The 23702-nt window shown below is 40.4% G+C and overlaps 1 protein-coding gene across 1 annotated transcript; it reads right to left on the bottom strand.

Moving 5' to 3' along the window:
• Positions 1-1533: 1533 nt before the first annotated feature.
• abca3b (ATP-binding cassette, sub-family A (ABC1), member 3b) lies at positions 1534-23578 on the bottom strand. The gene is made up of 31 exons (XM_029509143.1): positions 23268-23578; positions 22188-22291; positions 21022-21268; positions 18943-19070; positions 17525-17690; positions 16724-16983; positions 16522-16638; positions 16025-16145; positions 14270-14443; positions 13969-14150; positions 12506-12652; positions 12253-12382; positions 12001-12155; positions 11501-11656; positions 11210-11420; positions 10751-10901; positions 10332-10430; positions 9392-9590; positions 8998-9304; positions 8645-8912; positions 8030-8234; positions 7667-7886; positions 7223-7381; positions 6709-6881; positions 6056-6190; positions 5713-5907; positions 5419-5606; positions 5119-5289; positions 4524-4720; positions 4209-4282; positions 1534-3927 (listed from the first exon to the last, which is right to left on the bottom strand). The coding sequence occupies exons 2-31, from the start codon at positions 22239-22241 to the stop codon at positions 3796-3798; spliced, it is 5121 nt and encodes a 1706-aa protein (XP_029365003.1). The 5' UTR covers positions 22242-22291; positions 23268-23578; the 3' UTR covers positions 1534-3795.
• Between the last annotated feature and the right edge of the window lie 124 nt (positions 23579-23702).

Below are 23702 nucleotides of genomic sequence, written 5' to 3'. Positions count from 1 at the left end.
CTTTCTTTGGCAGTTAACTATGTGTGGGGGTCAGCAAGGGTGTGTGAGCAGCTTGAGCAACACCAGTGTCTCCTTCAACTGTAAATTAGATTAAGACTTTTCTCATCTGAGAAACAATAAGTATGCATTTAGTATTTTACCACCAAAGCACTTATGCATCCCCTGGACGAAGAATAGCTGCTGGGAGCTGCCAGCTCCACGGTCTGACCGAACACCCCGTTGTATCCCCTCCATGATCCAGCTCCTCTGAGGCTGTGTAATCTGCTGCAGCGGGCCCCTCCACTCTTTCTCCTCTCATTTTTCTTCTTGTTTGCTTCAGATAATACGTAATGTGTTACACGGTGTATCTTCCACAGTAAAAGAGTGATGAATACACACCACTTTGGATGATATTCTTGTGCTTGGTCCAGATTTGCCCTGCTGGCACTACAACTAATAGAACACCAATGAAAAAAAATATTTATTTATTTATCACAAGTAAAACAAATCAAATTAATTTCACTTTGATTTGGCTCTAATGTAAGTGATCTCCATGTATCCTTTATTGTGAGACAATGTCAGGGAGGGAATTAAATTTATATGATATGTTATATTGTATCAGCTGTATTAACATTATATTACCTTACACGATCTGTCGTCTTGTTTGTAGAAACAGTGTTGATTTTAGCTGTTCTTATCGGTCTGACCTCTTCATGGCTCTCTATGATCACAATCTGCTCCTCTTGGCTGAAATAAGCGGCACGTAATTGGACCATTTTTCTGCGGAAATGACGTCAAATGGCGCCTAAACGCCCCTTTTCACGTGAACGCGCACAGGGCGCGCTGAGGAAAGCCCGGGTGGACAGATGGAGCCGACAGCCACCGTCGGGGTTCTCGTTGTTGTATGTGATTGGAGCTTTCGGCCAAAGAAAGCCTCACCTGTCATCCACGCCCAGACACTCCTGCTGCCTCACCTGTCAGCATTTGTGCCAGGTGATTTTGAGTTTTGTATTTTTGCTCACACTGCCTGAGGCAGGACACTTTCTGTGCTTGACAAGAGCAACACCTGCAGTGTCATTAATTTTGGGCTGCTCAGTATCTCCCTGCCTTTGTGGGTCCTCTTTGCACACAACTGGTACACACATCATTCAAGGCGTGACAAACGTGACAGCAGAAACATGGCACCACTTGTTTGGGCCTTTAGTCCGACATTATGGAAGGCAGAAATGAATCCAGCACAGCAGGAAACACAGACAAACAGCTCATATTGAATCATTGTATCTCTGCATAATCTAAAGATGTGTACAATTTTAGTGCTCCTATCTTCTTCTTCTTTTTCATATTTGTCTTCCTACCAAATTTCAATTCACTACCCAGGCAAATTTCATATCAGTGAGTGAGGCTGGCTCTGCTATGGCCTTGCGATGGCCTGGGCAGCAGCCATCTTTGTGAAACTGACCTGGGTACGTTTAGAAAAATCTCAAGTGTGTTCCAGTTTCCTTCACACAAGTTTTTGCTGCTGAACAGACAACACACAACACTGATGTTTGCTTCCATTTGCATAGAGCATTATTTCATTTAAAAAGAATAGCGATACATATACAGTTGACAAGTTCAGTTCCATGGTACAGTACAGTACACAGTTACAATGATGGAGATTCCCTTTTTTAATATATGATACATTGTATTTCATCATAACTCAACCATCAATATCAGCAGTGCAAACTCTTCCATTTGTCTCTAACTACGCATCCAACAATTGATTCAAGTCATGACATGTAATGAGACATACATTGTGCAATTACACACAGAAAAGTAACAATATTCAAAATTAAAAGGTTAAATCCTTTAAAGACCAATAGGCCATACAACGGTGTCTTCTTGGAATGTCCGTCAGGTGACAGAGAGAAAACAATGTTAATCACATCAAGCTGTTAAAGTAGATTAAAGTGAGTGCTTTTTGCTTTTGTTTAAGACAGTAAATACATTCATCTCACTTCTGAGAAACCAGAGTAGATCACAAGAGTTAAGACCATTGCTTTGTCATCTGAGGTTATAACACTTGATCTTTAACACAGACGACAGGCAGGAAATAAGAATTAATTTCTCATCAACACATGTAAGAGTTAAGTTTTAGGGGACTTTCAATGTCTTTCTTAATATTCATACAGAATGCACACATCTTTTTACAAGTTCTATAAAGTACAAAAAAAGGCTTTGGGAACTTGGGTGATAAATGGGCACGTTCTGAGAATCATAAAGAGGAACAAAAAAAAGGCGCTGATCCTTCTACCTAAAAACAAGGTAGCCAGTTTAGTGCAGAGGTTTGTGTTCATTTTTACCATCCACACCATGGGCCTTTTTGTTGCCATTCCCGACATTCCTTGATGCAAGAGAAGCGCTACATTTACGTTGTTCAATATTTGCCCAATGCATGGTAAAAAAATCTATTGGTTGTCATCTATTTAAGAACAATTTTTTTGTATTGTCTGGATAAATTCTGGAATAATGTGTCATCACACTCACTCACAACATACACACACACACACACACACACACAGAAACAAGTGTACCGCATGAAATGCATAGCTGCAGGAAGAACAGAAAATGAAATTATTCAAAAACACCCAAATGGTCATTGCTGCCTTACTATTCTTGATTCAGGCTAATTACATGATTCTATTTAAAGTAAAAAACTCCTGTTTAGTACAACAGCACCATTTGAAAACCATCTCCCACATTGCACAATGTCTCAATCTAAATAGATTCTGCATAACTGTAATGGATGGATATGACTTGTTTGGCAGCAAAAGAGGAGCAAAATAATGTAGTCATAATAAATATTCTCCGACTGGAACTAAATGTACTGAGGAGTAATCCTCAGAGAAAGGACGGTCTACTTGTGTTCCCAGCATCGTGCACTTAGTAATTCATTATCAATGCATGCATTCATTAATGAGCCAAAAACAGCCTTTGAAAGAACTTCTTAAAAAGCTCTGCTCTGGTCTCCACAATAAGTAGTTTTAGCGCCATGAGAGTTCCCCATTATTTACATCTGGCAATGCCCTTTTGTACGGGCCAAGATAAAGATACAAGAACCTTCATTTGTTCAATAAGGCGGAAATGTGTGCAACAAATTCATGTACATGTCAAATGGAGCCAGCCAATCATTCTCTTGTGAGGATTGATGGTTGCCAAATCAAAGTCCAAATTCTTTGAAAGAAAAATCAGGTCAAAATAAAAATCACAAATACAAGCTGCATGCACTGAAGTGCATACACACACACACACACACACACACAAATAATCCTATCCCATACAATTCAGAGTAGTGGTGGCAGCTAATGAGTGGTGTCATTGTCTTTGACCTCACTACAAAGGTGCAGTAGTTCATTACTTATATAAAGAACATACCTCCATGCCGTAACCCGAGTTTAGATACTTCATCATCAAATAACAATAACGACAGCATGAATGAGCCAACAAGGACACATCAACAGGATACAGTAGTAGAAATGCTGAAGTTGATGTTTGGGGGACTGGCTCAGTGTATGTGTTTTTGTGTGTGTGTTTTGTTGATCAAGGTAAAAATTGAGCTGGAGATAAACTGTTCTGCTCCAGCCTGGGTACACAATTGCTGTGTAACCGGGACAAGTCCTTCACACAAACACACACACACACACTGTAGAAAATGGACAATGGATGGATGGACTCGAGGCCATACAACAGTGTCTTCTTGGAATGCCAATCAGGTGACAAAGAGAAAACAATGTTAATCACAATAAGCTGTATGCAAGGATGGACTCCTCGCTCCTCCTATTTCCTCCCACTCTCTGTGCAGTGCTGGAACTGGGCAAAGCTGAGGAACACCTGCTCCAGTGATATCTGGCTCACACAGTAGTCTTCAATGCAATATTTCTCTTTGGCTGCCTCCAATGTACCAAACACCTGTATAGGAGAGGAGAACAGGAAGTGAAAGGCTGTCACATATGGCTTTCTGACAGGATCACAATATGCATCTTTTTAACAATGACAATCGTTAAAAAGATCACTACATGGCTGAGTAACATTTCTCAAAAGCAATGAAAAAACAACCAGAAGTTTTAAATGGGAGTTGCTGTGTATGTCCACTAGAGGGAAGTCAGACACAGCGCATCACAATCACTTTGTCTTCTTCAAAATTTAGAACAAATTATCAGCAGTTTTAATGTGAAGATCTGTTACAGTACCTGGGCCCAGGTTAGTGTTTTGTCAGTCAAATGATAGTGCACCATTCCCTGGTGCTCATCCTTTAGCTGACTTCCTGTGGTGGGATGAAATTCACATCATCAGATCTGCTTTGCATCTCTTTCATGGTAATAGATTACTCTATAGATTGGTTAATGTAGAGCAGAAGATATCCTAGATCCAACTGAGAAGAAACCAAAGAATGATAACTGTAAACATACGTGCCAGTATGTTACTTTTAGCCATAAGTGATTAAAGTATTTTTTTAAACTTTTTCCATTTACTCTCAGTTAATCATCTTTGTCTGTGCCTCTGACCTGGAAAAGTGCTTTCAATGAAGTCTTTAAATAGCTGCAAGTCACTCTCTTCCAACTCAGTCTCTATGTGCACTTTAGCCAGCAGGGTGTAGCCACTGCCAAACTTGCTCTTCAGATGTTGAGGACTTCCAAGACATTTGATCTGACCATTGACCATCACTGCCAGCCTGGTGCACAGGGCCTCACACTCCTCCATACTGGTGAGGGAATATATAGAGGGGTGCAGTTAGGGGTAGTTAGCTGTAGCATGACATGGAAGAAATCATATTAAATAGAATTTATTTTACTTCTTGAAATCATTTGATCTGCAATAAACCACCCACTGAAAATGTTATTTTATCATATGACTGGATGTTTATTAATGGTGCATAAAGGATTTTAACCTTTTTCTAATTGCTTGGTAGGTTAATCTCTGTATCCATGTAAAGTAATAATTTATACAATGAATTATAGTCTATCTTAATGTTGTGGAATAAAAAAAATATTTAGTAGATTTACATGTTTGAAATTTAATGGGAAAAAAGTAAAATTTAAATTTAAGTGTGTGCTTTAATATATGTACTTAGTTACATTTGATCACATTACAAAATCTCACCTATGGGAAGTGATGATTATAGCCTTGCCAGATTCCCGTGTGCGTGTAACAGCATCCCACAGGAGCCTCCTGGCCACAGGGTCCATACCGGTCGAGGGTTCATCCAGGAAGATGACAGGGGGCCCACCAATCAGAGCCATACCTGCACTCAGTTTTCGCTTGTTACCGCCACTGTGTATGTTGAAGATGACATTATTTATATGCACTTGCTCAACAAAACAGCCCATCATCCAAGCTTATTTGCATATGGCTCAATACACACTGAGCAGATGGCTCAGATTTTGCTCTCTGTCTATGTACCTGTAGCTGCGGACCAGTTTATCAGCATGAGGCTCCAGCAACAGAGACCGCAGGACGTTCTCTACACAGCCAGACACATACTTCTCTGGTATTCCTCTGAGCCTGGCATACATACTTAGAGTTTCTCTTCCTGTCATGTGATCCAATATGGCGTCAAACTGAGGACAGTAACCAATGCGCTGCTGCACCTGCAATGAAGAGTTAACAGTCTCAAATGTTTGTGTCTCAAAAGCACTGTGGTGCTAAACTGATGAAGAGCATATGAGAGGAAAATTCATGTCCCTCTCGTCCTACCTTCTTAATGTCCCTCAGGATGCTGTATCCATCAATGAAAGCGTCCCCGGAGGTCACACTCTCATCACCTGTCAGCATCTTAAAGGTGGTGGTCTTCCCAGCTCCATTGAAGCCCAGAAGGCCAAAACACTCCCCTTTTCCAACAGCGAGAGACAACCTGTCCACAGCCAGAAGATTGGCTCCACTACCATACACCTGAGCCAGAGAGATAACAGTGAGTCTGTGTCACCTGGTCGTACCTCACGGACACACACATTCCTCCTTAAGGCTAAGTGAATCCTGTGTTGTAAACCATTTAGACCTGTGCATATGGTTGTGATATACATTTTCCTATGTTACATACCTTACTGATCTCTTGCAGTATGAGGGGGCTGCCAATCATAGACTCGACTATCGGCTGGCACTCCAGGACCCGCTTCCTCTCTTCGGCAACGTCTCTGTCCTCTGGAAGCAGTGCTGCATCCTTTATTAGAGGTAACTGATGCAAACACATGCACACAAAACACACACAGACAGACAGACAATTTTATTCTGTTTCCCAAACAGGGTTCCCCAAAGTATAGTTCCTACTCAGGTTTCATTATGTAGGCATCATACCAGAAAGCTCTCTAACCACTTTGGAAGAATGGATTTTTTTTAAATATAAAATTATATAAAATTGGGTATTGCCAATTTTCAATTTATTGGAGACTGGCTGCCTTGATTTAATAGATCAGTTTATTAAAAGCATCTCTTCCAGTGAGTGGGCAGATTGTTTCGTCTCTTTGCAGTTTTGTTATTAGCCTCATGCTGTTTTGTAAACTCACAAATGAAAGTGTTACTTGCGAGACCTCTTTCTTCACTAACCAATGTTGCAAAATGGAATTCAGCCCAGTGTCAGTGTTTCCAACTGGGACCAACTTGATTTTTAGGTATGTTAAGTGTTGTAAACCTAAAAAAAAAAAAAAAAGACTCCCAATCAAGACAAAAAAGGTCCTACTCCCACATTGCATCTACCTGTTTGCGTCCTCTGCCCAGGGAGGTGAGAAGTCGCCATACAGTGCGGACACACTGCAGCTCAATGGCAAACAGCAGAATTATGTAGACCACTCCCTGAACTGAAAAGGCCACAAGGAAGCGACCCACACCAGGCTCTGACATTGAGAAGTAGTTTGGCTGGTATGTGATGTCTAAAAACCAGACAGAAAATGTGTTTGTTAAGCTCTTTGTGTAAACTACAGAGAACTTGCAGCAGGAAATATGATATTTTGAAGTGAAAACAAAGCCTGCAGTCTAGGGTTGAAAACTGGCAAAAACCAAAAGAAATGCTCCTTAATTTGAAGATAAATCATTATTCATATAATCATGGTCACTATAAAAATGAGCCACCATTCTCATTTGAATACATGTGTAATACTCATCATCATTATACACTACCAGTAAATCAAATCTTCACTTATAGCTGAAAGCGTTAAGGTATCATCTCTACAACAATGACTCAATTTCTGTTTTCCTTAAATGCAGTGCTTACTTAGGATTTTGCAAATCGCATCGCTGAGGTGGCTGGAGGTACAAAATGAGATGAATTCATAGTTCTGGTAGAACTGGCTGAAGGACATGCCAAGGCAGTAGTTTGGGAAGATCAGGAAAATCTTATCCAATAAATGTGACAGGTCCTCCAGGTTCAAGTCTGTGGAAAGGCAGTAGTCAACAGGAAGGATAAAAGAACATGGTTATATTCTTTGCTTTTTATGCATTTAGCCCCTATTTTGCTGGGTGTCTCTATTATAGAAATTTACTTTCATTTTAGACAAGTTACTTATCCAAAAGAATTACCTGTTCCCAATTTCCACGAAGGGCTCAAATAAGACTTAAAAATATAAATGGTAGCATTCAGGAAAACCCTGACACCTTATATTTTGCCCTTTGTGATAATGTGAGACACTTAATTAGTACTGGAAGTGCCTCTTCCCACCTGGGATGGTCATTATGGTGACAGCCAGAAAGGTGGCTGTGCCAGAGATCATGTTGAAGATGGTGAGACGGGTATAGGCTGTGGCAGCAGTGGAAAAGAAAAAGCTCAGTAGATACATAAGAGGCACCACAGCCCAGCCATACAGAAGCAGTAACAGCAGCACATCCACCAGGTGATTGTGGTCAACAAAAGCCTTGACTTCAAATGCCTGGAATACCACCTAAAATAAAAAAAAAAAAAAAAAAAAAAAAAGTATTAATCAATGAAGTCACAAGTCACTTATGTGAAAACTGGACAAAACAGATCACTCTTGTCAATCTCAGTGTCTTAATCCCTAAAAGCAATATCACATGTCATACTCACCAACATGAGGAGACAGGGCAGCAGGAAGTTGACTAAGTCCCACAGCAGGGCTGAAAACCAGAAGTTTGACAGGTAGACGCCACTGACCTGCTGCACATGCTTGGACTTAATTGAGGACTCTGTAACAAGCAGCAGGGCAAAGGTGCTGGACAGGGAGGCCATACCATACATCAGGTTGATGGCGATGGCAAAACCCATCTTGCCCCTACAGGAAGAAAAATTAAGATGGTAAGATAAATAGATAGTGGCAAAAATTGTAGACAGGAAATTGAAGACAAACTGCACCAAAGAGTGATAGAGATAGTCTGAAACTGTGTAGATAGATGAAAACTGACAGTGTTTATAGTTATACTATGAGAGTTGATTTCTTTTATTTTATTTATTTATTTATTTATTTATTTTTTTTTTTTACAATCAACCCACTCCGTTGTGTGAATTTCTAAGGAACAATGAAACTGACAGATATTTCCTAGCTCCAAAGCAAAGTCCAGATTACCTCATAGTCCAAATTACCTCATTTACCATGTGAGTCACACTGGGCATTGCTGGAAATACATTCGGTAATCATTCACATTGGTTCTTAATATGAAGCATTTCTCCGCCACCCCTACTTACTCTGTAAGCTGGCTCTGGGCAACCTCAGACACGTTGCGTGGCATTGGGTAGTTGCCTGTCTGGATAGAAGCATTTGGCCCTGCTAGAAGTTTGAACAGAGCATTGTCCACCATCATCAGAGCTGTGGCAGGTGTATGATAGCCCTCATTGTTGAAGTAGGCTGTTGCTTCAGCATACAGGCTACCACGGAAAGCAGCACCCACAACACAGCGCTCATTAAATCTGCCACCCTCTTCCGCTGCCTGGGTCAGGATGTAATCAGTAAAGTCTGAGGGGAGCAAGAAAAGTTGCACTTACACATGGTGAACACAGAGCTAAGCAGTCACACCAAGTCCCTGTCTCACTGTGCTTACCAGTGATGTTGACAAGGTGACCTTGCTGGGCAGAGAGCTGTGAACTGTATACATTTGCCAGGGCAGAGGCCAGGGGACCTGCCCCAGGCTGCAGAGCCAAAGGAACCCTGGTGGGGCCGTAGCGACTGAGTGCCAGTCTTAACTGAGGAGCATCCTTGTGATTGGGGAAGGTGCGTGCCACAACTAAGGCCACGATAGTGAAAACCAAAGGAACCAGGAACTGGGCCACCATCACCTTCCAGTTTCTCCAGCTGTACAAGGCCCTCTTCAGGAACATGGCATAGAATTGTTGCAGGTGCAGTCTGACCTGTGGGAGGGAAAGGGGATAACTGAAATGAGAGCCATTCAAACAATATGCAAAAATACAGCATTACCTTCCCTCCTCTAATCTCACCCCTGTGTTTAATTTAATGTTGGAACAGTCCTCTGAGATGAGTGTGCCGCTGTCTGTGAAGTCGGTGACATCTGTCATGCCACTGATGCTGCTGGCGTCGTCTGTGGTCCAATCATGGGATCGTCTCTCATGTTGGTACTGCAGGGCGGGCAGCTGGATAGCCTGGATATCCAAACTAGAATCTACAAGCTTTCCTACTCTGAAGACAGAAAACACAATAGACATAGAAGATGAAATTCAATTAAAAAGGCAGAAAATTCAATTGTTATGCTTTTGTGCAAGGAGATAATATTATAATTCCAGTTGGTGTTTATGACTAAAATGAAATTGAGACTTTAAAAATACATCCTTAATGGTAGCTATTACGGTCTAAGCGACAAGTCATTTTACTTGGCTGCAAAATACTGAACACCAGGATGGAGCTTAATGACCAAATGCTCAAAAAGCAGCTTTTGGTGGCTTCATTGATGTTGGTGGGTAGCATTCTGTTAGTCGAGCACACTGATGGATTCTCAGTATGGTTTGTAAGTAATGAGGCCTGCTGGGAAACCAACTTGGTAATAGCAATTACAACGCCATGCACCTGTGCTAGTTGAAATAAATAGCAGCACACCCATAGTTTGTCCCCACAGATATACACACAACACAAAAAAGGAGAAAGTAAGCAGCAGGGAATGCAATTTGGGAGCAATGGCGAGAAGAGAAACTGAAACATCAGCCATGTAAAAAAAAAAAAAAGAAAAAAAGGAGAGAGAGAGGCAGAAAGAAAAATCAAACCCGTTAGCTGAATTTCTGCCAAGAAAAGAATGATTATATGAATGTGGGAAAAGTACAGTTTCAGTTTTTTAATTGAAAATGCACCCAGCAGCAGTAGAGTTTTTGGCAGAGCTTGCTGCTGAAGAGAAAAAACTCTAATGCTCTAATGGTATATTTCCCCTACCTGAGGAAAACCTCTTCCATTGTAGTTACAGAAGCGCCATAGCTTGCAATGCCCAGTTCCTCTCTGTTCATCTCCAGCTCAGCAAAAAGCAGCTCAAACCTGAGAGGAAATGAGGGAAACTGACATCAGGAGAAATGCATTCACTCCATATGAGCTCTTGATGAATGGAATATAGATAACAAGATTCTTATCTATATTCTATAGAGAACAGATTCTTAAATGAAAGAGAGTGAAATGTAGAGGCAGTGTGTGTGCTAAAGGATATAGAGCTGTGTGTTCTTACTCTTCCCTGATCCATTCTTTAGTCTGCTGCCTCAGTTCAAAGAGACCAGGGTCATTACTATTTATTCATTCAGTTCAACAGAGCTCATTTCATATTAGCCACTGTGCAACATTTAAACAAACGTCCGATGACTCACCTGCTGGTGCTTTCTTTGGGCAAAATGTAAGAGAGCTCAGCTCCAGCACTGCTCTCCATTGTGGCATTAGGAACATACATGTGAACAAGGCGGGAGATCTCAGACACGTTGCAAAGAGCATCCTTTACTATCACCATGTGGTAGCCAGCACCTGATGGGCAAAGGAAATGAATAGGTTTGAATAAATTATAGCAATGACGATATCAGTTCTATTCATAGACTAGAGATTAAGACAAAAAAGGTATTTTCTCTCTCTCTCTCTATAAATAAATAAAAAATATATTTATATATATATATATATATTTATATATTATTTTTTGATATATACATGTTTGATTTTTACATGATATATACATGATATGTACATGTTTATACATTTTCTTTTTTTGCAGAGATGGCATCCTGTAATTATCACTTAATAATCCTTATAAAACTATTAAAACTCCACTCTTCTTTTACCATATTTGTTCTTAAGGAATAGTGGTGACCCGCAGCACTGCAGTTCTCCTCCTGCCATGATGGCGATACGGTCACCAAGAAGATCGGCCTCATCCATAAAGTGTGTGGTGAGCAGAATGGTTCGACCACGTTTCTCCCCTTGCAGAAGGTCCCAGGTGGCGCGTCGAGCCGATGGGTCCATACCAGAAGTAGGTTCATCTAACATTACAACCTGGAGAGAAAAGTCTTCAAAAAAGGTGGAAAGACACAACAAACATAATGGGGGTGACTAAGACGCATGAAATTCTGTACCTTGGAGTCGCCAATGAGGGCAATGCCAATAGAAAGTTTTCTTTTCATGCCACCAGAGAGGGTCTTGGAGCGAGCCTGCCCCTTGTCCTCCAGGCTCAAGATACGGATTATTCTGTCCACCTCATCTGGAATCTTGTCTTTGGAGTAGCCTTTCAACTGAACAAGAAATAAAAAAAAAATTATCCTAAAGATTACAAACAGGCTTATTTCAAATCATGGTCAATATTAAGCCCAGAATTAAGATACTGTAAACATTCTGCTCTTAAAAATTGAGCTATTTATTGTTTAGTGGAAGTGAGAAAATACAAGAAGCTGGTAGGAGCGGGCACTTATAGACCATAAAGGTATTTTTGGTTTTGTGTGTACTCTCATTGAGTTTTGTGCTTGTTGCATTGCATATATATGCACTTTTCCCATAAATAAAGATGACCTTATTGTGTACGATGGGGGGGAAAAGTTACGATAAGATGAAGATAATATTTGCATGGCTGTGTGACCACCTGTGCGTAGAAGAGCAGATGCTCTCTGACTGTGAGGTTGTCGAACAGCACGTCATGCTGGGGACACAGTCCCAGACTGCGACGAATCAGAGCCATGTCCTGACAGATATCATAACCATTGATATAGGCCCTGCCACTGGTGGGAGGAAAGAGACCTGAAAGGACAAAGTGGATTAAGTGGCTTAAGATCATTTCGGTCCCATCTATCGTCAACACTCACAGAGACGATTGCTGCCTTTGTGTCCTGCTCACCTGTCAGCATGGACAGCGTTGTGGTCTTCCCAGCACCATTGTGTCCTAGCAACACTGTGATCTGTCCTTCAAACATGTTCAGTGTAAGATCCCGTACTGCTTTCCGCGTCTTGTTTCCCACTTTGAATTCCTGTTAGGGGGCGGGGGAGGTGGATCAAAAAAATATTTGCAGGCATTAATTTGGGAAAGAATGTTTTTTTTTACTCAATTGACTCTAAATGGACATGCTGATCCTCTGAGTCAAAGGGCCTACCTTAACGAGGTGTTTAATCTTGATCCCAGAGATGAGCCCAGCTGGTTCCTCCTCTATAAACTCTCCTTTCAAAGCCTTTTCTGCATCCTCCTCTTCCTCCTTTTCATTCAACAACGCCATGCGGGGGCTGCTGCACCAGTATGAAGGCTGCAGATGGGGATATTCAAAGTGAGAAGAAAACCTACCTTAGTTGAAAAAAAAAAAAAAAAAAAAAAAAGACTACAATACAACATTCCAATTTCAGTTTTCACTTCTAACATAACTCATTTAATTAAGGTCATTACAGGGTCCAACAAGGGAGGAAGAGGAACAAAATCATATCTCATGTAAATGGACCATGAAAAGCAAATAGGTTGGTAGGTTGGTTATATACAGTCAACATTAGGGGGAACTGTTTGCTCAGTAAACCTTCCTAAAATCAGAACCAACCTTCACTCTCTAGGCCAAAGAAACAGTATCCCACACCCACACACACACAATGGACACAGAATTAAGCACGTCAACATTTAATCCACACCCTTCTGGCAGTCTCTTGAATTCCTAGTTCCTGAGAAACTGGCTAGAATTTGTTTATTTTCATGTGTGCGCAAAGACACTTCATCTCACAATCATCTACAGTTGTTTTGAAGATAACCTTTATTTGTGTTGGCAGGAAAGAATCAGACATTTCCTGTTATTCTAGCTAGTTGAACAGAAAGACTTCCTCTGACTGATATGTTGGGGCCTTTCATTTTTAATCCCCTCTGGCGTAACTACATCTGAGCAACTTTCACCAAGTGCAGGTCTGTCTTTAATATAAGATAATTTTCTCCAAAAACCAAGGTCGAGAGATCTCAACCTTGACCTTACAAATGACGGATGATGTAATGAGACCTGAACAGCCTCCATTTGTGCACATTTTACTGCGCTGGTAACAAATATCATTTCCTGTACTTGATGAAAGTGTGGATATGTGTTAGTGTGTCTGCATCCTCTAAAACAAAGCTATTGCCTCCCATCCTATTTTATCTATTATTAGAAAACTGTCTGAAATTTTACATTCTCCATTTGAACCTCTGAATGGAAAATCTCTGAATGGAATATAAAAGGTTGTGAAAACTCCTTGGGAAAGTAGAGATAAACCACTTTTTATCTAAATGTCTTGACAAAACTCATACAACAAAATATCCAAGCAATTTTAGTGGCTATGATAAAACAGCATGAGGTAATTAAAAAATAAATAAATAAATAAAAAAAATCTGCTAGTGGTTTCACAAGACACCTAACGGTAAATAATCACATCGACAACATTACACTGTTGGTAACTGAAAAAGGCGATGGCAATCACCAACCAAATGACAAGTTGCTATTTGTTTGTGCTCAACTTCCTCATATTTTGGTTCAAGTTTTAACAAGAAAGTGACTGTTGAACATCTTGAGCCACAGTGATGATGGATATGTGAGCAGCATAGTGCGCAGCTTACCAGTACAAAAAAATATGATGGTAGAGGCACTCCATACTCCCCAGGAAAAACTGCCTCCATATACCAAGCCACCAGCCCATAAAGCACAGAGTCAAATAGCAGCAGGGCCAAAACTTGGGCCATGGAGAAGTCATCATCCACTGTCACAGAGTCAAACAAGTTAGACCACTGGATTCCTGTACCTACAGAAGAGGAAATGGACAAGATTATCAAATACCCACACAATACCAATGTTTTAAAAGACATACAAGGGCGGATGGCACCAAATACATGGACAATAGTGTTCAACATGGGAGCTCACCTTTGCCTTCAAACATTCCTATGAGCTGAGCACCCATGGCCATGGCCACGTTGGAGATAAGGCAGGCGGACACCTTCTGGACATGGCTGAGTAAATCGTACCGTGGCCACAAGAACAAATAAGGCAGATAGCTCAGGAAATAAATGAAGCCTCCCGCTGCTGCCGCCACATTGGCTGAAAGCGTACATAAAGAAAAAAAAAAATCAGTGGTTTGTTGGATGCTAAAAAATAGCAAGATTCATGAAGCTTTAAACATTATGGGGTTTCACAGAAGAAAGTAACCATTTGAAGCTTTTGACAATCTGTTTATTGTTTTAGTTAAAGGAAGAATATATCAATTCCATAAGTTGAACTGCTCCTACATCTATTGTCGTTGAGGGCTATGGATGAGGAGAGTGACAGTGTTTCAGAGCTGTTTTTCTTCCACCTCTCACTCGAAAGAGCACTTTGGTCAGATAATGTGACATTTTGAGCCTGCGCTGCATTGATAAAGTGCCATTATCTAAGTTTATCCTTTGGATACCGCCTCATTTTAATTTTATTCTTTTAGACGCATTTTGAAAAGTCACAGTGAGTGTCAACATTAAGATTCCGAGACTTGGATGGGACGATGCATGGGTGTAGTTTTCTGGAGAAGTAACCAGAAAGCTGCACAGAAAAACAAGCATCATGAGAGAAAAATCGTTCCTCTTTTTTTTTTTTAATAACAGAAGGGATCATTTCATCATGCTGGGGGATCAACTGCTTTAGCTTGGCCAACTTTCTTCTGACCAAAACAATTTAGGCAAACACTTTCAAGCAAACCCTGTTAAGACTTATTTATTATTTAATTTCTGTAGAGTAAGAGGGAACACTACACGAGTATGTGGTGTGTTAGCTCATTCAGTTTACCACATATAACATGCTTACAGGCTGTCAGATATTACAGTTGGCCAAATACTCAATGAGTAAACACAGGCCAGACCAAAAAAAAAAAAAAAAAAAAAAGAGAAACTGTCCAGGCAGTTGACGTAGCACATTACATTACTCATGGGAAGAAATAAACTTGATTAGCAGAAAAGTTAATTGAAAGAAATTCAAAACCTCACTGCGAACTAGCAAAACTATAGCTTTTCCAGTCTTTTTCCTCTCAGCCACTGAGGACAAAAGGCTTTCAGGCTTAATCATAATCAGACAGGGATCCTTGCAATAATAATTATAGAATCCAACAACATCATAGACTTGACTGCACGTATGTTAAATAAGCAACTGCTTTGCAAAAGGCAAAATAAAACTGAGGCTGATAAACACTTAAAGTCTGCTGTGAAAGTTGAAAGAGAACGAATGCTGGTTTGAATAAGAAGCTCTGAAAGGGTGAAAGTGTAAAGAAAGAGGGGGATGCGAGAAAGAGAAAAGATGTATATGGTCTTCTCTATTGCCAGTGCTGCTTAGGGCGCACACAGAATCTTTTAATTTCATGTGGCTGAATAAGAAAAGCTCAGAGCAGTAGCTAGCTATATTTTAAAAGAGAGGAAAACATTTCTTGTCATCAAGGAATAAACCAGAAAATTAATGCTCAATGGAACAAGCATAATCAAAACTTCCATATTATAAAAATATTAAATTACAGTGTGCAAAATATAGAACATTATAGTGTATTCACTTCACTTTAGAGTGAAGAACGCAGTTTGAGCTAGATCTGAGGGACCACACAGACACAAAAAAGAAAGACTGAGTGGATTGATATAAAAAAAAAAAAAAAAAAACCCCACATACCTCGTGAAAAAAAGGCACTGATCATGAAGCTGAAGTTGATTGTGGCCACAGTGAAGAGAAGTAGAAAGACAAAGACCAGCGTGGGGTCGCTGTAGCTCAGCACTGCTCCGTTAGGGCTCACCTGAAACAACAGATTCAGTTTCAATGATCACTTATGACTTTTTCAGACTCTGGAAAAATTTGTCCTGCACTTTATGTTTCAATCATGACACTGAAGTTAATTAAGTAAATACACAGCTGGACACAAAAAATACATATAGGTCCAATATAGTAAGGGTTTTTACTACCTAGTTGAAGATTTTATTTAAACACACAATTTTTCTCTTTTAGCCATTTCAAGGCAGATATTTACATATGAAAATATAGTAGATGTTATGCATTTTATAATAGCATTTATAGCATTCTACATCTTTCCTTAATTAAATATGTAGCAAAGGCCTTATCTGTTGGAATGTGTACAAAGTCATGATACGTATTGGATGATGACACAAACTCACCTGGATACAGAGCAGGAGAGTAACAAAAAAGACAGAAATAGAGAGGAAGAGGAAGAACATGAGGAACCAGGCACTCCAGTGAAGCCAGTTGCTGAGACCCATCATCCTCATGTACTCCTAAGAAAAGACAGAGGTAAAAGATCAGTCTAACTGTTTTATTACCAATTTAGACAACAGAGCAATAGCCTGTGTGGAGACTAACCTTGAGCTTCCTTTCCTTTTCCTGCACCACAGCCCGTACTATGTTGAGGGATGTGTAGGTGAAGCTGAGCACCAATACTAGGGGTAGTTGGTTTTGAATGGCCAGGATGAAGACATCATATATGAAGGGGGGATAAGGAAACCGCGATAGAACCACTCTGATCTGTCGCAGCAGAGAGGCGGCAGCAGTTCTGTTGTAAGAGTGCATGATTGCTCGATCCACTGCATGCTGCACAGCCAGAAAGCCTTCACGGTAATAACCTAAGCAAGTAGAGATAACCATAATGGGACAAAGCTTTCAAAATTCATCTAGATTCAAGATTTTAAAAGTGGTCATTTTCACAACGGATGGGCCTAACTTCTCTTTAGAAGAGCAAGAAAATGGATGAGGTGGCCTTGAGAAAGAAAAGTGAGTTGTAATACATGTGGAGGTTTGAAATCCATATTCATGAGCATTTAAAAACTTGGCAGTGTAAAATGATGCTCTTTGGGTGACTTCATCTTTCTGGGTATGCCTCATCGTTTAATTTTAGTTGCATGCAACTTTGGAACTTAATTTTGAAAAAGGGTGGGGGGGTGGGGGGGTGTAATGTGACTGCGTAAGAGCATCTGATGTCGCTTGAACACTTCTCAAAACTAAGGTCATGGTTGTCAAGGAAACTACAGGCTGAAGAGAGGGCTCTAGTTCTATTGATGGTAGCAAAATTCAAGTGCAAGTAGAAAAGCGGATGCTTTTTTGTGGAAGGACCTATTCTTATTTTAATGACTCCTCAAAGAAATGTGAGGTGGGTGGGTCCCTCACCTGGTGTGCCACCCTCCTTGTCATACTGCTCCCTGGGCCCTGGCAGTTGAAAAAGGGGATAGAGGCTGAGTGTGTGCCAGTCCAGGTCACTGTTTGGGTTCAGCTCAGACTTCTCCTTTGGTGGGGCACAGCGCGGGGTGAAGGAGAATCGCAGATGGTAGCTCACCTGAAAAGAAGAATGGAGTTAACATACGTCAGGTCTCTATGTATTTACTTGGCTTCAAATGCTTTCAATGCCTTTTAGTCAGTTTTATGGAAAGTAAGTAAATTAACTAGATAAAATAAGCAAAGTTAAAGTTAAAGCTAAGCAGTGATTTTAAGAATTACAGTGTGTTCTCGGAAAAAAACAGATATATCATTGTCCATTTTAGGCTTTCCTAAAATAATAAATTCAGAAAAAGATCAAGGGCCTCTTTTGATTCTGTTTAACAGCTGATCCATGTAGAGTATATACGACAAACTATTTTCACATTATTCCTTTGTATTGCCAAAAACAAACAAACAAAAAAAAAAAAACATAAGGTTAAATGAATGTCCCTTTGTTTATTGTTTGTTTGCTATTTTTACAGTAAGAGTTCATTAACAACCATATGCTGTAGAAGACGCTGAAAAAGCAGAAAAAAAAATTAATTAATCAAAAGTTAAATATGATGGGAAGAATAGGGATAAACAAGTAGGTAGGACAATGTGCGTCATTTCACAACATGTTGTTCATGTCTAAGTCAGTAACTATTGGTTTTAAAATGGAAAAAGGATTGATGTGTTGGGAGACTCTGGTCCTTCTTGCTTTGGCTGAACTGTTAAAGGTTTTTAGTCTGAAGCAGACAGCGTAACTAAGCATTCCTGTATTTTAATAAGTTATTTGCTACTGCTTTCTTACTGTTTTACACTTTCTTCCACCTTGTCTCAATTAGGATGTTAGAATTGAACTGATATGAAAGCGACAGAGGGAGACAGGCACACGGGGTAAGAATGGATATAAATATGAGAGGATGATTCACCCTTAAATGTAGGAGTACCTTTGTCTCCCTGGTGCTGCTGTGAGCACTGGCTCACTGAAGCATTCAATCTTATTAAATCTGTTAGACTTTCCCCATCACAACCCAGACAAAGTGCTTCCCACATGGGCTCACACAGCATGAACCCTCAGATTCATCTCTCCTCTGTCAGGGGTCCTCCCACAATGGAGGAGCGGTTTCAATTCTACTTCACATTCAGAGCAGACAACAATCTGATGGCTAAAATTACATCATGCTGCTTGGTTAGGATGCACTACTGTGCTTTTTTAGTTTGTTAGCCTCTACCTTGAAGCTACTGGCTGGCTAAAGACAACTACATGAATGCAAATGAATGATGACACTACTGCCCTCTTTAGGTGAAACAATTAATTGTGTGTGTGTGTGTGTGTTTCTTGTAACCTTTAGGGGTAGAGGTTCATCATCGTGGCTGAAATGGTGCTCAAACACCACAGCAGCCAGAAGGTTCCCTGACAGAGGGTCATTTCTCACATATTCCTCAAACTGCTCTTCTGTTTCAAATCCGCGCACTGGAAAACAAACACATAGGCATGCAAAAACACTGTCAGTTTGAACATGATATTGTTGTTTGTTTTTTCAGATCATTTTTAATCATTCCCATTAACAGCCAGGAAGTTGACTGAGATGCCAGCAGTACACTGAATTCAATGGTCAATTTCCAATTTAGGAGTTCAAAAGAAAATTCCACAAAAACCCCACGTACACACTTTATTTGAAACAGGTACTAAATAGGGAAGAGACACCTCTGCAACAAATAGAAAGGAAAACAATATGAAAAGAGAGTAGCTCAATATAGCTAAAAAACAATATTACGATTTGATATCCTTTTCACGATTTCTTAATTTTACAGAAACAGCGTTCTCAATGGTATCCCCCCTCCCCCACTTATCAAGCACACATCAAGGTATTCTTGTTCATGTGTCCAAGGGGTTACATCAGAGTTAGTCTCAGGAAATAAGTAAACAAGGTGCACTAAGGAAAATAGGTCAAGGACAAACAGCAATCAAACGTACCAAATAAAGCAAGCCCTATATGAACTGCTCTTAACTTCAATTGCGCCTCATGAATACTACTGAATTTATTATCTTTTTGGTTGTAAAGGGACTACAGGAACAGACTGTAGACGAGTTCTACTCTATACACTCAAAGTAACATAGTTTTTCATTTCTAAACTGTCACCATTACAATGTGGCATCTATAGATATACAATCTATAGATGGTTTTGAAGGAGGGGAACTTGAGATCACCTAATGGGTTTGTCACACAAGAATTTTGACAAACCAAGAGTTTCACTAAAAAGAATTAGAGTCAAGTTAGAAAGTCAATGGCTGTTAAAGCTCCTCAAATTTCAGGTCATAATATTATGCAGCACAATGTCTTCCATGTGTGCATACAAAAGCTCAGCCTTAATTCCTTTCCACCTTTCCCTGTGAACGCCGTAACAAGCTAAATTATTCATTCACGGCTGAGCTGGGATCTCACTCAGCTTTGTATTGCAACAGCCATCCACCGATCCATCCACCAGCAGCATAATATCCATCTACATCCTCACACTGCTCCTGTTAAACCTGTCTTTTTCATTATCTGACATAGCAAGAAATATGTGAACAGCCTGCTTGCACACCTGTCAGTCAGACCGTTTGCATTTATTATCTGTCCAGTTGGTCATGCAGAGAAGGTGTGTGGGATTCTGTCAGTTAGAGAAAGATGGTGTGTAAGGTGTCACTGGGGGAGGTGAGGAACATGCTACAGTATGTGAGCGTCCTCTCTTTCCCTGTCTCTACTCCAATTTCATTAAGTCTGTCACAGAAGCAGGGTGTATATATTTTCTCTCCTGGGGATTGTTTCTAGAGAAGCCAGTTTTCCCAGGTTTCGCCCTGAATTGCAAGTGGTGTCAAGGTGGCGATATTAGTTTCCCTGTTCATAATGGTGGTCCTGACACCTCCAGTTAGGTATGCCACCCTTAGGCTTTGTTTAAACCTAATCACCTTTTTCAAGCCAGAGGACAAACTGCAGCACAGAACTCCACACTACACACTACTTATCATTTCTACATTTTGGTTTTTGTGCACATTAACAGAAAAGGATATATCATTTTGATGTGGGAGCTGTGCTGTTAAACAGACTGTTAGCTTTGATGAAGCCAAGTTACCTGTTGCCTAGTCTTTATGCTAGGCTAGGCTAACAATCTGCTGGCAGGGTCTTATGTTTTCCACATAGGGATGAGAGGGTTATTGATCTGCTGGACAAGTCCCGGTGAGAAAACAGAGGGATCAAACTACTCTTTGAAAAACACAACTTGACAGCTGAAATTATGTTATTGGCAAACTGCCACTGACTAATCTTTGGTGCCTGTGAGCTGGTGGCCAATAGTTTGTAGCAATGGCATAATGGAGCAGATACTTTATTTTTCACAGATTAGCATGTTGACTGAAACTGCCTCTCAAAAGTATCACCCACCTGAGGAGAGCGACAGGATGCCTCTCACATCCTCTGCAACCTGACGCACCACACTGGAGTTTCCAGGCACATAGGCCAGTTGAAATTCCCTCAAAAACTTCTTGGGTAGTAAGTCTACAGAGTAGCTCTCATAGACCGTGGCATTTGGATAATCCTTAAAAGGCACCTTCTGACGCAGCACAATGAGGATGCAAGAGAAGAGTAAGGGCAGGAGTATCTCCACCAAAGTTACCAGGATCTGACGTTTCTGTAGCACAGAAATAGAAAGATAATCAGGCATCTGTTTGGTGAGAATGTATAATCACAAAAAGTGGAAAAATGCTAACAGTTTTAGGTTTTGAAGGAGTAAAGAAACTGTTCAGTGCACAGTTCTAACTATGAATATGAAGTTCAGACAGAGAGGATACAGAGATTTTTTTTAAAACAGATTAACATGTATGTTCTTTATGTGTCCAAGATGGACAAACAACACCAAGATATACACTATGTTTGTTTTTGTTTTTTTCACTTCCTGGTCCTTATAGAGTCTCTACATAACAACTAGAGAAGCAGTGGGTGGACAAAAAGTGATGGTTCAACAGCTTTTTACCAGCATGCTATGCAGCAGATAGCCAATTCCATTTCTGAATAAAAAAAAAAATAAATAAAAATAAAAATCATAGATTTTGTAGTATGATGGTATATGTTCCCTGAACTATATTTGTACAAGAATATATACTGTCTCAATTGGAGATTTTGATCTGCCTGTTAGCCAACAAATGAAAATACAGACATGTGACACAGTTCCACAATTGAAAAATGTGATTGTCATGATAACCTTTCTCATGATTTGGAGACAAGACAACCATATAAGGGTTGGAAAAGCATGTGAAAGCCCTCAAATGTGTTGACCAAGCTAGAGTGTGTGACAAAACAACACACTACAGGCATACTGGGATCAAACAGTTTCAAAGTGGCTGGATAACATCACAAAGTCGCAGAAAACAAAGTCTTAGTCAGTTTACTTTATTTATGATGTCACACAAGCCTGTAACTTAATAAACACTCCCACATGAGCCTCTGTTCTACAAACACAGCTGTGCCTGATAATTCACAGTTGCAAACAAGGTCACCACCTAATAAGGACACATACAGACTGAGTGCAATGTCATCTTAGTCAAACTCACCTGCTGAACATAGTTCTTCCACACCAACAGTCCAAATTGCCTCATAATAGCCATTTTGATCAGGAAAAGGGGCACTGTCAAGTCCAATCAGTCGTCTACAGTGGCTGGAGACAGAAACAGAGTGACACTTTAAAGTTTCGGGTAAAGTCCCTTATGTAAATTCTGAAACTTATATTGTGATGTAAATTTTCTTCTTGAATGTTGGTTGAGTTTTCAAAATCAGTCCTACCAACTGTGATAGTTGTAAAAAGCTTCTAATTTCAGTTTCCATTCAACAAAGATTAAAAAACTAGCCAAAGAGAGAAGTGATACAGAGCAATCAGTATTATCGAAATTAGAATGAAATTTCTGTTATCTTCAGAAACAGGGGAAATTCCTCAGAGGCAAATAAGGATTAGAACAGGCTGCTGACATCATCATGCTGAACCAGTTGGACAAGCAAAAGGTGATTATCATTTTTAATCAAACAGAGAAGTATGGTTGACAAAGCTTCAAACGCAAGCCCTATCAAACTGAGCTACTAAAAACGAATTGAGTGACAAAGACGGAACAAGGGGACAATTAATAAATATGAAGTGGTAGAGCTGCAGCTACCAGATCACTGTTTTCACCTCAGCAGTCTCTGACCTCACAGCGAAGCACACCATTTCATGAGTACCACGCAAAAGGTTATATTGGGACTGTGTTTGTTTGAAGTAACGCCATTTGGCTGTGAGAGGCTACATCCTGTTAAAGGGTCACGTGAGAATAGTAATATCTTTGTAATTGAAGCCTCGTTACACGTATTATCGTGTAGTGTCAGACAATGTGCATGAAAGAAAGCATAATATAAATGACTGATTTCCTTGTCTGGTCCAGTTTCTCGGCTGTGGTTGGGCCGACGCAGGATTCTGCCCTCTGATTGGACGATCGACCTGCCCGTCAATCCCTATGGATTCTGTTGAATGCTAATGAGGGAGCAGCGAGACAAAGCTAGCTTTTCTCTGAAATAATGAATGTGCTGACTCACAGTCTTATCTCCAAAATGTGTTTTAACGAAGTGAGTCGCAAGTGTCAAGTCACAAAACTACGTGGAATTACCTCAAAACAGCGGGACGTGGCGCACTGACTTCATGCAGCTATGATCCCGTTTTCCTGTCGAGGTGAACGGTTCCTCCTTTCTGTCTTAAACCAATAACCAGACCATCACTGCGGGGCCTCGTTCCTCACCGACACCAGCCGGGCTCGGTCGGACATTTAGTCGAGCCAAAGACGTCCGGATGCCGCTCCTGATTTTCTTGTATTTGTTGAGCTCCCGTCCTTTCTCTGGTGCCTGCTAGCGAGATGACATTGCACCAGCTGCGGGATTAGCGTGTGAATTCATCGGAAAATGTTGGGACAACCGTCAACAAAACGCGTCACGTGATGTCAGTGGAACGGGGGGGGGGGCACGTGATCGCAACACCTGGACTTCATGACCGCATCTGCAGCAAAACTACAATCTATAAATAAGATTCTTTATTTGTTTTAGCTCAT

This window comes from Echeneis naucrates, chromosome 8 (assembly GCF_900963305.1).
Source record: "Echeneis naucrates chromosome 8, fEcheNa1.1, whole genome shotgun sequence".
NCBI classification, from domain to species: Eukaryota; Metazoa; Chordata; class Actinopteri; order Carangiformes; family Echeneidae; genus Echeneis; species Echeneis naucrates.
This window is presented reverse-complemented; position numbering and strand designations above follow the sequence as displayed.

Coding starts and splice junctions, on each gene's coding strand:
- abca3b (XM_029509143.1), bottom strand. CDS start 22,241: ATGGCTATTATGAGGCAATTTGGACTGTTGGTGTGGAAGAACTATGTT. Junction 21,269..22,187: donor GGAAGAACTATGTTCAGCAG/GTGAGTTTGACT, acceptor TCTGTGCTACAG/AAACGTCAGATCCTGGTAAC. Junction 4,283..4,523: donor CATTGAAAGCACTTTTCCAG/GTCAGAGGCACA, acceptor ATCCCACCACAG/GAAGTCAGCTAAAGGATGAG.